Source organism: Pezoporus wallicus, unplaced genomic scaffold (assembly GCF_028554395.1).
Source record: "Pezoporus wallicus isolate ANWC-B61680 ecotype Strahan unplaced genomic scaffold, APGP_CSIRO_Pwel_v1 contig_3820, whole genome shotgun sequence".
Taxonomy (NCBI): Eukaryota; Metazoa; Chordata; class Aves; order Psittaciformes; family Psittacidae; genus Pezoporus; species Pezoporus wallicus.
This window is the reverse complement of record NW_026643060.1, coordinates 1,185,014-1,203,142: the sequence shown is the minus strand read 5'-3', so window position 1 is coordinate 1,203,142 and position 18,129 is coordinate 1,185,014. Positions and strand designations below refer to the sequence as shown.

The following is an 18,129-nucleotide window of genomic DNA, read 5'->3' as shown; positions in this document are numbered from 1 at the left end:
CTGATTTAAACTTCTATTCTTCACATTTTCTGTAAGCTTATCAGCATCAACATAGTAAAATTCAACATCTTATTTTGTCAGTGAGTCAACAGTATGTGGCCAAGAAAACATGCAAATTATTTAAAAGCTTTTCTTATCTCTGGTTGTATCAGTTTCTGAGGCATGATCTTACACAAGATCATGTAAATGCTGGTGGCAAGATGGCAAGCTTGACAGGGTATCAAAACCTGCTGAACATAATGGCGAGGACATGACAAACGCAATCTGAAAAATCCCAAACAAACCCTTCCTTTCCATATTGGTGTAAATTTTGAGAGTTGCCTTAGCAACCACAACTGAACTTGCATGCCTAATCGTTTCTTACACTTGATGAGAAAAATAGTGTACAAATGCACTTTGGATATATGTAAGATGAGGGGCATGTCAACATCACTCGTATGCAAGATTCCTGGTGATAAGCAGCTAGACAAGGAGCTGTGTATTTTTGCCAACAGGAGCACATGAATAAACTTAGCTCACAAAAGAACTATCACTCCTGGTAACATCATACCATCTGTTACTGCGGGTATTTGGAGGGGGTTTTTTGGGCCCTGCATCACCTACCGTCCGCCTCCCAATGATGTCTCAGGCAGGACTTAAGGGAAGAAGCATCACCTGCACTTGTTACTGTCCCTTATGTTACCTGGCTCAGTCATGGTGATTCTCCTTTTAATTAGGGTTTGTCTTCAAACCCACTGAAGTTGTAATTAAACTTTCAGTTGCTTTTTCTGCATATGAGGTTCAGTTCTTTCCTGAGCTCAGTAGGGAAGAGAAAGACACTACGCTAAAGTAACTCACGCAAGTAAATCCCTTCCCAGGTTGCTCAGATCCTTGGGACCAGTGTGACAAATTACACCACCAGCCCGACAAATTACAACACCAGCCCACAGGCTTCTCTGATCTGTGTCAGGGACTAACCCAGTACTGCTGCACTGGGTTGGTTTTTACATCTTCAGATTATAAGCCTGAGACTCCAGCGACCACTGCTGTGAAGTTTAACACAAATAAATATCCTGTTGTTGTGCCAAAACACGCTGTTCATTTGGGGTGCTGCAGATGATACATAATTAGTATAATTCCCAGCATTTCAGAGGTAGTGTTGGCTGAGATTAGCAAGACCAACTTAATAAAGCACTATGATAATGCATATTCACTGGGAGGAGGAAAAATAATCAAATGAAAAAAGACAAAATCAGCAGGGAAAGAAAATTTATTTCCAAGCATCTATGAGAGTGCTACAAACAATAGAGACTAAAACTCAAGGCATTTAAAACTATTAAAAAATGTAGTTGACAATGTCCTTCATAAAAATTAAACATAAAAATGTAGAAAATGCAGTTATTAATTCTAAAACGTGCTCAAAAGTGAAATAAACCCAGACAGCATCAATGACAATGGAGTCCTACAAATTTTGGGTTTTTTTTTTGCTTTATTTCAATTTGTTAATTTGTAAATTGATACTAATTTAATTTTTTAAGGTTTATTTAAATTTATAATGGAGAAATGTGCAAATCTAGCAAAATATTCTTTGGATTATAAACAGAGAAAAATCAACAACCAAAGAAATTTGAATCAAGTTAATAATAAACTATAGAACTATATAGAATGCATACAGCTATAGTAAAGTGAAATATTACAATAAACATTGTAGAGCAAATCTTTTGATTTAGCAAACCCTGCCTTATAAAACATAGGGATATAATGGGACAAGTGAATATGTTATGAATATAGAGCTGAAACAACATTCATAATTTTAACAAGTTAAATTTTTATCTAACTACATATACGGAGGTCTTCAGAAGAGCAATACACCAACAAATCAGGTTTCCTCTGAGATCAAGCAGTTTGGTATCTGACTGCAAATGAAGGAGAGAGTCTGTAAAATGAACAATAGAAAAATGTATATCATTTCCATTTGTTGTCTCTTCCCATATTGCAGCTGCTGATCTCTGACTGTATAGCAAACTTCATTAAGTTTAGCAAAAGTACAGCTGTACACAGATGCTGAAATGTTGGTGCACAGAACATATCCCCTGCTCATTCTGAACTAATATAAAAAAGTTATAGATCATTTTCTGATTAAAAACATACATTACGAAGAACAACTCTGAAAGCACTCTGTATTTCTGCCATCACAAATTAAAATGTCTTCCTATCAGTAGACAATGCTATTCTACTGCAGTAAGTGAAAAAAAAAAAAAAGAATCAAAAGATGAAAAAAAGTGCCAGAATCTTAATTACTACTCAAGCAAGGTAATTGTCAGGTAGAACAGTCTTTAGGGAACTTACAGCTAAACTGGGTCAGATTTAAGTCTCTAGAACCCACAGAAGCTTAGCACAGATACGGAAATTCACAAGCGTGGAGTAAATTGTAAGTACAGAGTACTCCTGTCCACTTACAAAGTCATTTCTTAAACCTCTGGAATTTCTAAGATATAAGATAAATGCATATTACATGGGAAATACTGAAAAGTATTACACTTAATTTAATCCAGAAAACACAGTCATATTACATGAAGATTATTACTGTGTTCTGGGAGCAGCCACAAAGCTGTAGATAGAGAGGGTACAAAATGTTCACCAGACATTACATTTTTTTTAAATCTAAAAAACATTTTTAAAATGTACTTGATTTTTAAATAATCACTTAACAAGGCAACAAACCAACTACAAACACATAATAAATAAGGCTATTAAAAGGTCACAATTGTAGTAAATTAGTCAGAACTATAAATGGGACATTAGAAACACTATGTTTTTTCTTATATGCTTAATAACCAGAACAAGAATTAAAAAAGAATCCATTTATTTCAAAGTCTGCTTCTTATATTGAAGCACATATTAAAGCAACAGTACAATGTTCATAAAATATAAGTGTGATGCTTTAACATTTCTTACATGTCAGAATACTGATATTTGTATGTATACTAAAATAAGAATTTTTAAATTGTACAAATAGATACATTAAAAATGACATAGAAATAGGGCGCCTCCCACTGCAACAAGACAAGAATTTTTTTATCTGGCACATATTAGTTCAAGATGAAAGTATAAGCAAAAAGATTTACAAGAATCAGCAGTAACAAGTTTGATGCTCAAGAGACATAATAATTGTACATTGTACTGTACATACATCATACGAGTTTAAGCTGGCTGAATATTATATATTTCAAGTTTAAAAATGCACTACCATATAGAGTGTCCATAGTTTAAGGCGAAATTACAGCTCACAACTGTTATCTTTTCTAATGTGTGGAAGCTTCTTTGACATGAAAGAATTAGCTGTTCATAATACATAAAATATTCCCCATATTTGTAAGTTTGCATTTAGCATTTTCCTTCATTTAAATATTTTGTGGTTTGTAAGTGGATTTTTTTCCACTAGTGAAGTTGGCAGCCAACTTCTACATTTGCCTTTTGTAGGAAAAGGTACTTCACAGTATTTACCACTTCTATGTCCTTTATCAAAGCAATCCTCTCTGTCAGACTTAAATGTTTAAATGAGACTTTTCTTGATTTTTAAAAAAATACCTGCTTACATTTCTTCTGGATTCATCACATCATTGGACACAGTTCTTAAGGCCAAATCTTAAACTTTCTTGTTAAGAATCATCATCAAAAGTGTCTTTGGAGCCATACAAGTCTGCAAGTTTCTTAAATCGAGGTCCCCAGTTTTGTAGATAGTCGTAGTCCAAATCTGAATCTGTTGTCGCTGACTCTAAGGAGCTAAGTGAACCAGCCACTGAGCCTCTTCCTTCATAGCCATAGATCTGAATAGAGTCATAAGGAGGAGCAGTTGGATCATTATCAGCCTCTTGTATTCTTGTGTTGATGAAATCATCCACATCAACGCTATTGGGAGCTGGCCGAAGCCCTGGTCTTGGCATATACTGATACTCAGGTTTTATGTCTTTACGAGGAATAAATCCATTGATGCCATCAGGGTTCTGCAAAGTAGCTATGTCAAAAGCTTCAGTATCTTCCTCTCCTCCACCTTCATCATCATAAGTAATAATATTCTCTCGCACATCTTCTTCTTCAAAAACAATTAGAGGTTCTTTTTTCTGCCTTTTCAGTGTTACAAACAACACTACAATGACTAGGAAAAAAAAAAAAGTTAGACTGCACTCTAAAACTGTAGCTCATTTATAAATATATTAATGCATTCATTGAAACCTCAGCTTTTGTGCTGCAGTTCATCACGTGTTTTTGTTAACATCTGCATTTTCAGCATACCTAGCTAGGTAAAAGCATTTGTGTTTGTATACAAAATTGAACATGCTGATTTGAGGCTTTTTGTTTGGGCTGAATGCTATTGCTTTTACTAATTGCTCATTACTGCAAAGCTAATTCAAAAAAAGTGGGCTACCAGTGTTACATGAATAGTGACACTGCCTTGGAGCAGCCCAATCAGGTGTACATCTGCAACAAAACAAAGATGAATATTTACTCACTCCTGTATGCCCAAAGCTTAACTAATTCCATGTTTCATTTCCATTAAAATAGAATTTTTCTTAAGCAAAACCTCAAAACACATGCCTCTGTTGTTGTGTTCCTTCTCACTTCAAATGACTATAACTTAAAATACATAAGAAAAAAGACTATAAATTGCTATAGGTAAATTAAAACATCTTATATAAATATTTTCAAATCATCGGGAAATGCTTTACAGCACTTTCTTAAAAGCAGGTCTTCTCATTTGTCTTAAACTCAAGAGGAGTCAGTAGGAAATAGCTGGCAGGAGTCATTAATCCTGGCTGACCTAAAAAAGGAACTTACCATCCAGGAAAGGTCACAAAACTTAAAACTGTATGGCATGACCTCCTTTAAACAGTGTCCCCAATATGATACCAGGTGACAAAAGGACATTCTCTGAGCACACCTAGACAAATTCACTGATGTTTGCTATTGCAGTTATCAAATATTGCATTTCAGCCAGTGAGATTAGTACCTCCTATAAAAATAAAAGCTAAGAAATTAAGATTCATTTACTCATCTTGAAGGTGAAGGCAAAGCTAATTTCTTTAATGCAAACAAATATAGAAGAGCAATAAGTAAAGAACTTTTTTTACCTAACAAAATCACAATGCACGCAAGAATGGCAATTAAAGCTCCAGTGCTTAATCCAGCATTGAGGATGTAGGCTTCAGCATTACAGGAAAGCAAGGAGCCATTGCTGTCACAACCGCAGACACGAATGGTGAGAGTATTGGTGCTGCTCATAGGGGGGAGTCCACCATCACTTATTACAATAGGAAGAAGATATAAATCTTGTTTTTGGCGACTAAATCCTTCACGTCTAACAAGAACACTTGCTGTGTTATCTGTTTAAAGAAGAAAGTCATCATTTTTCCACAGTCATTCTCATAGTAATATTGCAAAAAAAATCTTGATACGATGGCTATGAATTTTCAGATGCCTTAGTATTATTTGTACAATAAACCAGCACACAGTATCCCCTTCTTAACAACCCAAGAGCAATTACAGTACTGCATTTCATTGATTCCATACCACACTTAATTATAATTATTTTAAGGTGATGAAGGTAACATAAGGAACACAAAATATCTGCTAGTACCTTGTTTTAGCACCCCACTAACTTTCTGGGAAATGCAATACCTCATCAACTACCAATTACTGAGCCTTGTTACTACTGTTTGAGATGGTTTTACTCTCTTTCCAGAATTAAGCCTCCAGTTAAGGAAAAAAGAAAACTCCCTGATTTATTGTTCTCAATATCAGACCTACAGGAATGGAAGGCAGAAATCTTCACCAAAATGGCCTGTGTAAATGAGACTCCCACTAAAATGAAAGTCCACGTTTGCTGAGTATTAGCAGATTTGTGCCTCAATGTTGGCCTGTTTCAGTAAGAAATACTAGAGCACGCAGTATGTTATCAGAACCTGTTTTTTACCCTAACTCACAAAGTCAGAATTCAGAGAGCTTGATCACACATACACGTATTGTGTGGATATAACAAAGAGATAAAGTATTGTCGTAACACTATTTCCAGTTTTTCTCAAGGACTGGTTGCCTGTCATGGGTCTCCCATCACAGGGGATGGAAACTGAGCTGCCACCTTAGCACAGAAGGTCATTTTGGATGGTCCTGCACATTTCCTGGGGCAAAAGTGTTTGAAAGGGAAGTGTGTGAGATGAAACATTAGGATGAGATGGCCAGGAGTGCTTCCTGCTCCCAGCCACGCCAGACAAAGACTAGGAAACATGGACAGCTTTTCTTTGTGCTCCTTGTTTTTCAGTTCTCAAACTGAACCACAGTTTATACAATTGTAAACATCCTGAAGTAAATAAAATGAAACAGTAATATCCGTGGCTTTCAGACCTTCAAAAACTAGTTTTGGATGAGCATTTACTTCACACAACCTTTTCTGTTTTGTCGTGTTCTTTATTTTTCACTATAGAATGCAAAAGAAAAAAAAAAAGAAAGGTCCTTTTATCTACTAAGGGAGGGCTGTTCACCTCCTGTGGTATAATTTTACTATTGCCTTGGGGTACTGCAGAAGATTAATAATTTTCCTGTTGAAGAGTCAGCATAAATTCCAGAATTTAATAATGCAAATCATAAAACCTCTCTTAATGATCTAATCACTGCGATTTCCATGAAAGTTTATGAATAAATTACACCAAAAGAGAAGTACTCTGTCTTTATACTAACTACCCTTTCAGGTGGTATCCTGATGTAGGATGAGGTCTGAAAGCGTCCCGATTTGGTGGACCCAGGTCAATTTATGGGATGAGGAGGATGTTTGCACTAGGGTCCTGCTTGTCTGACACTTTTACTAGTAAATTCTGCAGATCACACCAGAAACAATGGAATTCATTTAGGACTACCCCAGATAGGATCTGCTTGTTATATGCCAAGTAAATTAATGTCCCCATATCTACACGTCTCCTGCCAGGATCACCACACTGGATGCCCAGTGTGGTTATTACCTCCGCATGACAACTGCAGTCTTTCTCATACTGAAGTCTCACAAAAATAACATATGGATAGCAAACAGCTTGCTAACTTCTCCATTACATAATATTTATATTTGCTGAGGACAGAGAAGCTGATAAAGACTTAATTATTTATTACTTCTGAGTTTTGGAGGTACCCTTTATCTCTTTTCAGAATCTTTCTAACCTCCTAAATACTTACAGGCAACATTTGCCCAGCTAGGCTTTGTGGCACAATTTTTTAAAGGACCTCTGTAATAGCAGTATCTGTGCGATGGGAGTTTTATTTTAGGACTTTAAATTAAGGGGCTCACAACAATTTGGTATAAACAAGAAATATAACATCTAATATCATTAACCTATCAACTAGCACTTGGATTAATATATATTGATGTAAAATAAAACTGTTCCACAGAATTCTCTAAAATGTATTTAATACTTCATTTCCTCAATATAAGAACAAAGACCTACTCTATTAAATGAAAGATCACAATAGGATAGATTATTCTTGTGGAAAAAAAACAGCAGTGGGTTAAGCTACAACTGCCTAGAGTGTGCAAAAGTGATATGGATGGAAACACAGGTGATATCATATATTAGTATACTTAGTCTGTTGGCTATGCATTTTTATTATAACATATTCTATTTTTCTGAAATGTTGGCAGCTTAAATAGTATTCCTAACTAAAAATAAGGAAAGGGTGACAACTTACTCAGTTATTATACAGACTGGCCAATTCCATTGCAGTCAACTACATTATACTAAGGCTGAATTTGATCCAATGGTGGATTTATCTGGTTTAACTTTAAACGATTTCTAGTTTAATATATATATTTTTTTTTAAAGAAAAGCCAATCAATATGCCTGGCTAAAGTTTGAAATTGCTACAATATATCAAATCTAAAAGGTCATTTTTTTAAACTTTTTTTTCTGTTTACGTTCGCTTCTCATATTCAAAAGAAACATAATATCCATAAGGAGAAAAAAACATCTTTTACGTAAATAAAAGATAACATATAATCCTAGCTAATATTCTCATCCTTCCTTTTTCATTATTTTCAGGTCCCAGGAGTATAACTATAATCCAGGTATAATGGCATATTTTTAAACAAAGAAACAAGTTAAATGTCAATACCAGCTTATAACTATTACTTAACACATAAGGGAGCTACTTGACTGACAGCCTTAACAAACACAATGGGGGTTAACACAAGACAGAAGGATGAAAATAGCCTTCTCAACACAATCCAGAGAAATATACATGCTCTGTTTTTTCCAGCTTTTGTTGTCTGGGATATCCAATATCCAGAAGTGTTGCAAGTGTAGATTACCTATGCTCTCCATAAAATCTTCATAATTAGAGGTTAAAATTGCATTACTTAATGGTGACCTCTATAGTGATCTTCCTGACCTTTGATTTTTATCTTTTTTCTCTGGTGATCTTATTGATGGTTTTCCAATTTTGCCTTCATACACAGGCAAATTTAGTTTGTCTTTTTTATCTGCATTTGTTAACAATATATTTGTTAACAAATGCATATTGTGTAAGTAGGCTTCTGGATTAAAGGTGCTGACTACAGTGTGAACATTATTCACCTATATCAGAGCGTGAATACTGATTCAGCAAGAAACCTAAACTGTTAGAGAGGTCCAACTGTCTAAAATCATTACCAGGCACTAGCAATTTCTGCGAATAATCCATGGCAAACTCCTGTAATAGTGTTGTTAATGCATTTCAAAATGTCTTGATTAAAAGGTCTGGAATTGAGAGGCAAAGTTTCTGTTAAGAAAGCAGATTTTAGTTTCTGATTTAGTGGACTCAATTCCAGTCTTTGTAAAACACTATCCTGTGTATTTGAGAACACCACTACACCTTGCTTTTGCCACTGCAGTGTCCTTGTGCAGCATGGCAAAGCAAGGTGGCTGCAATCCTTCCGGCAGCACTGGCTTTGTGCCAGGCCTTCATGCAAGGTGAGCAAGCCCAAGTAAAGGGCATTTCAGTTTAGGACAGAGCAGGATTAAAAGCAGGAGACTTATTTGCTAAAAGTCCATCTCTCTGCTGAGAAGTGTCTGGAGCCTCTACAGCTCTTTTGAAGCCCTGGCTTCAATGGAAGTAAAATTGAACAGAGCCTAGGCAAATACAATGCTGTTTATTTATGCGGTATAATGTAAGTAAACAGCACAAAAGTAATTCAGTGTTTTATCACAGCATGTGATAAGCCATTATCTCATGTTTTCTATGGAAGATAGCCTCAGCTGAAAAACTTGGTAACACAGTAGGTTATTAATAGGATGTAGAATGTGGATTACTGCAATATGTGATTACTTTTAGGAGCTGGTAGAAAAAAACTATTAAATGATAATTATAGGACTGTATTCATGTTAAAGTTCTGTAATAGACCCAAACATTGGAGTTTTCATTAACTGTTCTCCACAGTTAATAAAGCCATTTTTCTTTGAAACTAGCAATTCCCTCTGAAAGCAATGGCATGGTGTATACAGAATACTCAGATTTACAACTAAAGGAAACTCCAAAGTTGAAATGGTCATGTAAGTTATTTGATTTGCAAATGGTAACACAGTCTAAGATAATGTTTTTTTTTATATATGGAACTACATAGAATTTTAATTTTTTAATTCTCTCTCTACCATAACTTACCTAACTCCCCCCTCCCCTCAGAAATATTTATACTAACAATATAATTGCACTGAGGACTGTACGAAAATGAGGGAAAGACAAGATGGAAATTGATGGATTTCATTACACTAGTCATTTCCCAAACACAAAATTATACAGGAATATTCAGTACTTAAATATGGTCTTGTTGAAATAAACTTTTGCACTATTGTCAGGTACAGTCACTACACTTAACTGTATCATAATTTCAATTACAAACATCATCATAATTTCAATTACAAAACATTTTTATGTTTTGTAATAGAACATTTTTATGCTTTTTAATTGAACATTTTTATGTTTTATTCTTTTGTCATTAAAAAAAGAATTAATTTGCTGCATAAGGAAATGAAGGATTAGTGGAATTGGCTGGAGCAAGTAACCATAATACCATTTGTCTGTGTCTCCATCAGAGCATCTCAATTCTGACCTATCCTTTTTTTGTTAGATTCTAAAATCTAAAAGTTTGAGAAGGTGACTCCAATTTTCTTTTAAAGAGAAACTTGGCCTCAGGATCTCAAGCAAAGGATGCATTTTAATTTACTTATGTTTAAAAATAAAGTCATCATTTTTTTTTTAAATTTGTAGTTTACTACTATAAAGAGAATAAATGTATCCCCTCCACTGCATTCATTATGAATTGCTGACATATGTACAAGTGTCAAGCACCAGGCAACAGCATTACTTTGATCCTTTAAGAGTAACATGAATTTTGTTTGGGAACTCTGTTGACAGTTGCCCTCACTTCAGAGGCTGACAGAGATATAAAGTATGCCACAACATAAGAGAGACAAGTTTTTATTGGAGTCACCTATCTGGATTATGTTGCCTTTTGTGCTTCTGGCGATCTAGAAAAAATCATTTGGATTCATTATTTACACCAGTTTAACTGAGTTTTACTTTTCAGGAAAAGATCAGATTTCCTTCAAACATTAAAACTTGGTAATTAAAACCAATTTCTTGGAAGGTGAAGCAGATTTTTCCCTGTACAGGAAGATGACAAATTAACATTGAATGAGAATATCCAACTGATTACCATAAAATAATAAATACGTATAATTGCTGAACCTGTCTTTTTTTTTGTTTGTTTGTTTGTTTGTTTTGTTTACCCTTCTCTGGCTTCCTCAACCTCTAGCAAGTTTGGTTCACTGATGCTCTTACGCTAGATGATCAGGTTTTGATGTTCACCTATGCCTGGACATTTTTGCTTACAAATTTCTAATATCTTAACAACAATCTGAATGCAATTACTATAGTTCATGAGCAGAAAACTGGCAAAGAGATCATGATACCCATACCTGGGTAGGTTTCGGACCAGACATACACATTTGTATGTCCTACAAAAGGTTAGCGTGGTGTTGTGGTTTAAGCCCAGGCTTGCCACCCCCCTTTCTTCCCTCCCTGCCCCACCCCGGCTCCCAGAGGGACAGAGGGGAGAATCAAAAGAATGTAACTCCCAAGGGTTGAGATAAGAACAGTCCAGTAACTAAGGTGTAAAACAAATCACTACTGCTGCCACCAATAATAATAATGATAATGGAAATAATAAGGGAAAAGAATACAATACCACCTGCAGATATCAAGCCAGAAAGAGCAGTAAGACAGCCTTTCCAGGTAAGTCCCAGTTACATCCCGGGCATGACGTGTTGTGGTATGGAATACCTCTTTGGCTAATTTGGGTCAGGTGTTCTGTCTCTGCTTCCTCCCAACTTCCCCTCCTCCCTGGCACAGCATGAGACTCACAAAGTCTTTGGTCAGATTAAACATTTGAGCAGTAACTAAAAACGTTGGTGTTATCAGCTCCGTTCCCAGGCTGAAAGTCAAAACCACAGCACTGCACCAGCTACTAAGGACTAAAAAATGACTGCTACTACTGAACCAAGGACGCGTGGCAATGATAATATTCCATTTGGAACTTTGTTCATGTCTTTTGTGATGCATAATTTACAAAAACTAGCACGCAGACTAAGGTGAACAAATGCAAGCAACCTAACAATTTATCCTGACTCAGCTAATTTTAGCTTAACAAGGAAGTTTTTCCTGAATTGTGGTGATATGCAAATTACATTTAGTGAATGTTTCTGTCTATGTTTTTAACCTGCTTCCTGGGATATAAAATGATTTTTCATGTAAGGCATTATTATGTAATTAAAATACGTACTCAAGAAAATGAGAGTGAGTTAAAAAGCATTACATTACTTCAAGAACATCCTTGTATTTCAGCTGTATGTTTTCTGCCTTCCTCCACTAAATCTATGGAAAAGAGACAATGTCAAAGCTAATGAAAATGCTGTTGCATGACATTACATTGGCTATTAGTTTTACTTTGTCATTTCTTTGGACTCAGTATAAAGGGAATCTTCACACAAACCTCTGTTGTCTCTGAGTGTAAAATTTGGGTTATGAATAATTTCAGGTGGTAAACTGAAGATAAATCTTGGTCCATTGGCTGAGTCATCCTTGTCATCAGCACTAATTGTAATAAATTGCTGTAAAAGAAAAGGACTCTGTAAACAAACAGCTCCTCCTCTGGATACATCACATATAGAGAGCATTCTGAGAAATCTCTTGAATACAAACAAATTTGAAATAGCAGAAACCCCTGAAATATCTTAACAAACATATACAATTATAAACACAGATCAGACTCAAAACTAACAGGCAATTTTTGTTTGCTATTACTTTTAAACAACACAATTATAGATGTAAAAGTATGCACATATACGAATTCTTATATACAAATATGTGCTAGTGATAACTTAATAGACTAAATAAAATTCTGCAGAAAAATCAGCAGCTCAGAGGGAGTTAAACACAATGTCCTTTTCAAACTGCTACACTAACTGCAGAAGTGCAGACAATGAGTAGAATGGTATTTCTGTGTGATACTAACACCTCTTTCTCACAGATTGATCAAGGATAAATCTGTAGGCTAAACTCTACAAGCACTGTACCATGATTCTTCCCATAAGATGGTATTTCTGTAATATACAAAACAGGCTCACAAGTGGGAAAGCTGCTCCCAATCAGCTTCATTGCCCATGTGATGGTGGATACTCACAGTCAACACCAATGATATTAAATGCATTTAGCATTGGATCTATAACTGTTAATAGCTGTTAAAAATAAAATCACAGGAAAGGGCCCTTCTGCAAATGTGCAGAAAGTGCCCTTTCCAAAATGCTCTAAGCATTTTGGCCAACATTTCAAAATAAATGTTTGTTTATTAGCACTCATTTGAGCTGCCAACACAAAACTGGGCAAACACCCTGCGGAAAGGAAGGTGGTGGGCACAGGCATACCTGATTGCTTCGAGCATTCTCACAGACAAATGCTTCATAAGCTGCCGCAAATTTTGGAGCATTGTCATTGACATCAACAACCTTAATTGCAACTGGAACTTTGGCTTCCTGGTGTTGTTTGTCTACAGGAGCAAGCAAAACTGAAATGAAAACAAAGCAGGAAATCCCCTCAAAGCAAACAAAACCCAGCTGCATCCAGGTAAAAACTGAATAGGCTAAAGTATTTCTATTGAGATTTATTTCAGCTTATCAAACTGAGACAATTAGAAGTCTACAGAATTTATACCACTGATTATAAAATACCTCAGTAAAATACTTACGGACTTCAACTGCAAAGACAGAGATATTATGCCAAGCAATTTCTTCCCTATCCAAAGCTTTTATTGTCTTGATATTGCCATCTTCTGCATTAATAATAAAGTATCTTTCAAGGTCAGTGTGACGATCAATTGAATATCTAAAGAAGATTGCAAGCCAGTAATTAGATAAAAGAAAGGTATACTATTTTCATGAATCCAAATTTGTTAATTTTTTTTTTTTTTTTTTAAACCGTAAGTAATGCACTTATTGTTACCCTTAATATCATTGTCAAAGGGATGATACGCACTCTTTAAAAGAGATTCACCTGGTTGGTTATTACATTTAGAAAAAAATATTGCATCAGAATGTTTGTAGTGAGTGAAAACTATTGTTTTTTAAAGTGATTATGTGGGAGCAACCCCCCAAATAGCATGTATTTTCTTCTCTTATAAAACATGATAAACATATCTACTGAAATATTTATATTTTCTTCTGTTTCATATTAATCATGAAGATCTTTTAACTCTTCTGGTAACTGGATTACTCAGAATGTTAATTAATCATACCAGATTACTAAATATTATCCATTATCTACACATTTGTCTGGCTTTACACAGCTCTGCTTTATGTATCTTTACGTTGAAATTCTTTGAAATGTTAACTATAACCACAAAAGAGTTTCATACTTAAATTTACACTGAAAACATGACAAACAAAAATAAATGAATAGAAGACTACTCAATGTAACTGCAGAGAGAGTGTGTATGTGCTCATCATTATGCTTAGCAATTAGCCAACATAATCTAGAATCTACTGTGTAGACTTCTAAATTTTGAGAAAAAACATGCTGTGATAACAGCATAGGATATTTATGGAAAATATAATTTAGAACAGAGTTTAGCACAGATGTCATGTATATTTTAGACATAGCTATGGTATGCTTTCTTAGTGATACAGGCTTTGAGAAACTAGTAGCTTACGGAACAAGACATAAAAACAATGCTGTATGGTTAAAGTTATTATTCTGGTTGAATTTAGAATATTACTATGGTAGATCTATCACACTATCTTAATAACTTGTGTAACAATTCTAAAAGCTAATGCTTAGAAAGAAACAGCCTACCCTAAGGAAGCATACCTTATAGCACTGTTTGCAGCATCAGGGTCTTTGGCATGTACTTTTCCAACCACAGTACCAGATGCTGCATTTTCTTGTACTTCAAAAATATAACTTGGCTTTAAAAACACAGGTGGCTCATCAGCATCTTCTACTGATATCTTCACTGTTACTGTGTCTTTAAATGGTCCATTGCTGATGAATTTAGGATCAATATGTACATTGGCTGCCTCTACCTTCAGACTGTAGGACTTTTTGGTTTCAAAATCCAAGACCTGCAAGAAGCAAGACAATAATGCATTGCACAGTCAGGAAAACTAGAGTGCAAAAGCAGTAAGCAGTCCCCTCGTATTCAATGACATAAAACAAATGTAAGCATCTGTCAACAAGCTTGGACTGAAATGTGTGTATTTAAAAGCATAAAGACTCAAATGGAAGGAGCTACATTCTATGTATGGAGCAGCATAGGACGGCACTCAAAATATCATGACAGTGTCCTTGTCTTGCTCTCTGACTGCTGTATAACTCAGGAAATCATCTTTGCTGGGAAAATTAACCTTTTCTACATGAAAACTTTCAGGTAGTACAAGGGTGATGGATAGGAAAGGGTTTTCCATAAAATGCCATGCTTGGTCTATCCCAAACTGGCAGGCATTTCTTTAGAGATATGGATGTGTCTTGAATTGCTACTAGGTGCACCATGAGATAGGACACAGACAAGTTAAGTAGTAGAGGAAACAAGACGGTTTGCAGCGCTTTTAATTCTGTAATTCTTTCTATCCATATATCTCATAGAACTTTACGAAGGGGAGGTAAAAAACATCCCATGATCTAAGTTCTTTTGGAACCCTGATCAAAGTGACAGCATATCTGCATTGTCATTGACATGAAATGGCTGCAGTGTTGCAGTATTGGTAGCCTCAAAATGGTCATGCAGGTACCAACCACAATTCACAAAGTATGCTAATCCATAGACTGAATGGTGTGACAGTTCGCTCACATGTTAAAATATACACAAAAAATACAATACACTCCCACCTCTAGAACAGACACAGTAATTGAACTACAGCATAGTTTTGACCAGAGGAGACCTCTGGGTCTCTTCCTGAGAGAATGCCCCGATGCGCAGGGCAGGGCTAACTTTGAAGTTAAGTTGTCCAGGCCTTCTTCTTTGAGTTTTGATTATCTCCAAGAGAGATTAACAGCTATAAAGATACAAAGGGCAAAATAATAATGCTTAAATAATGAATAAGATTTATGATTTATAATTTGTAATTGAAAATTCATTTAATAACAGTTTTAAAGATCACACTGTTGTATTGTATGTGAAATCACCTTAATATTCTTGCTGCTTTTCGCATAGCCTGTGACTCCTTCAGAACAATATTGTGGACAATGCACAGCTGAAGAATTCAAACTACAGGGCATGAGGCTATTCAGACTGAACATAAAGCAACAGTGAATGTCTGCTACTTATCAGCACTAGGCAAAACTTCATTAACAATGAAGCTGATGGCATTGTATTTTACCGTGACTTTTTATTATGAATTCATTTAGTTTGTGCAATTAATCCACTGTACAGTATTTATGTAATTCTTCTGGGTTATTTTCTTCCATTCCAATTCAGCTAATGGGGAAATGGAATATTAAGAGTTAATCACAGCTTTAGAAACAAATTAAGTGAAATTGTATTTACTGATATTTTAGCTTAGGTGGCAATCCATTATTACCAAATATTCTGTTGGCACTGAAGAATACCACACATTAGTAGGCATTGCTCACCTTCTTGAGCTTTACAACACCTTCCTGAGTCTCATAATCTGTTGTAATTTCAAACATATCCATGCCATCCCCATCAATAATGCTGTAAGCTACTAAGCCATTTTCCCCAATATCTGGATCTTTGGCCTTCACTCTTCCTACTTCCTCTCCTGGAACAGCTGCTTCTGACACTGACATCTGGTACACACCTGGTGGAAGAAAAAAAAGGCATTTGCCTTTAAGTATTCAATCTGCTCTCCAGTTGTATATTTACTTATTTAACTTGTGACTTCCAAATAAACACAGTATTTCTTACATCCTCTGAGGGAATTCTATGTTATAGAGAGCTCTGAGAAAGAAGTTATCAGTGAAATCTTAAAATTCATTGGTAATCTATATAATATTACCTTCTCACTGATGTTTTAAACAATATCTGTGTATCTCTGTTCAGGGTGGAGTTAAAAAGACAGCCAATCATTCAGAATGCAGAAACTGTTGTGACATCAAGGTTATCATTCGTATTAGAAACGTTATTAGAAAAATGGAAGGAAAATTCTCTTACATATGACTCATGGTATGACCTCATATTCTGTAGAGTCCAGGAACTTTTCTGCTCGTTCATTCAGGAGCCACAAATTATATACAATGAATTGGATAAGAGCTCGCTGCTGTGTTAGCTGGAAAATAAATCTGCTGCTTTCTATGGCTTTAATTCGGAGTGTGAACATACAGTAGCAATGATTATTAGAATTTAACACAACAGAGAATACATACCAATTTGTATGGAATTCCATACCAAACAAAAAATGGGTTTCCCTCATCAAACTCTAATAGGAAAACCATCTCCAAACATCCCACAGATGTGGTGCCATAGAGGTTTCTTGAGTATTTGGGCATACTAGAGGAAAGCGATGGTGACCCTGGATAAATTTGCTCTCCTAAAGTTGTCTTTTAGGCAGCATAAATTCTAGAACCTTCCCAACTCATTCTACAGTTCAGATAACACAACCTGATCCTAAATGTACAGATCTATGTTATCATTTTCTGTTGCTTCAACAGTATTAACACATTGGAAAAAAAGGAGCATGAGAAAATAAAATAACCTAATTTATTTCCCCCTTCATAATTTTTCTTTGTTGCTACATGAGCACCCTAGGAATATCAGGAAACTTACACCAGGCAGAAACTTGGCTCATTACCCACAAAAACAGTTGGCACATGTTATAGAAATAGGTCATTAACTCCAGTCACAAAGAACTATAAATTCAAGACATAACTCATTAAGAGTTTGAGCAATGAACAAGAAGAAAAAAAAAAATAAAAAGAATAAAAAGTCAGTCACTTGGATGTTCATATAAACAGATCAAATCCTGGTTTTAAGGTACAAAATTCCAAATTAAGTTTTTAAGTTGGGAGTACATGATTAAGTACAGTAACTGCGATCACTTCTGATAATTTTGAATATTCTCCCAAAACACTCAGTAAAGTAGCTTGAATTTGTAGAGAAAAATCCATAATTTGGTGGAGTTACTCAATAAAATACCATGTACTAGGATCCCAGACTATGATTTGGAGTGAAGAGGTATGTTTGTAAGGTATGTAAAACCTGACATTTTAATACATTCTTATTAGAATGGTAGAAAATACTGACATAGATTTTACATGTAGGTATTGGCTTTGTCATTTAAGCACTTGTATGAGACCCTAGTCGGCAGCACTGGAAGAGGAGCTGTTGTCAGGAGACACAGTCATGTCCAGAAAATATCAATGTCATAATGTTTCTCAGAGGAGAACCGTGGTGGGCTAGGATGATGCACACACTGCACCCAAAGGAAAAAAAAAAAAAAACATGAACACATGAGGAGATGAGATACAGAACAGATGTGTGGGTCTATTAATGTACTTCCACCCAACTGCAGAGACTGAGCCTGTTAATGCCAGCCCTGATTAATTTTATATATGAAAAATAAATAG

At 35.4% G+C, this 18,129-nt stretch overlaps 1 protein-coding gene across 4 annotated transcripts in view; it reads right to left on the bottom strand.

The window, feature by feature from the left end:
* Nucleotides 1-1,231: 1,231 nt before the first annotated feature.
* Nucleotides 1,232-18,129, bottom strand: part of CDH11 (cadherin 11) — an 81,319-nt gene continuing 64,421 nt past the window's right edge. For 3 of the 4 annotated variants that reach the window (XM_057396590.1, XM_057396592.1, XM_057396593.1), the window contains 7 exons: nt 16,177-16,364; nt 14,416-14,669; nt 13,298-13,434; nt 12,978-13,117; nt 12,047-12,164; nt 5,112-5,363; nt 1,232-4,138 (listed from right to left, as the gene is read on the bottom strand). In XM_057396590.1, coding sequence (XP_057252573.1) covers nt 3,642-4,138; nt 5,112-5,363; nt 12,047-12,164; nt 12,978-13,117; nt 13,298-13,434; nt 14,416-14,669; nt 16,177-16,364 — 1,586 coding nt within the window. In that variant the 3' untranslated portion in view covers nt 1,232-3,641. The remainder of the gene's footprint in view (nt 4,139-5,111; nt 5,364-12,046; nt 12,165-12,977; nt 13,118-13,297; nt 13,435-14,415; nt 14,670-16,176; nt 16,365-18,129) is intronic. The other variant, XM_057396594.1, reaches the window with a different exon arrangement.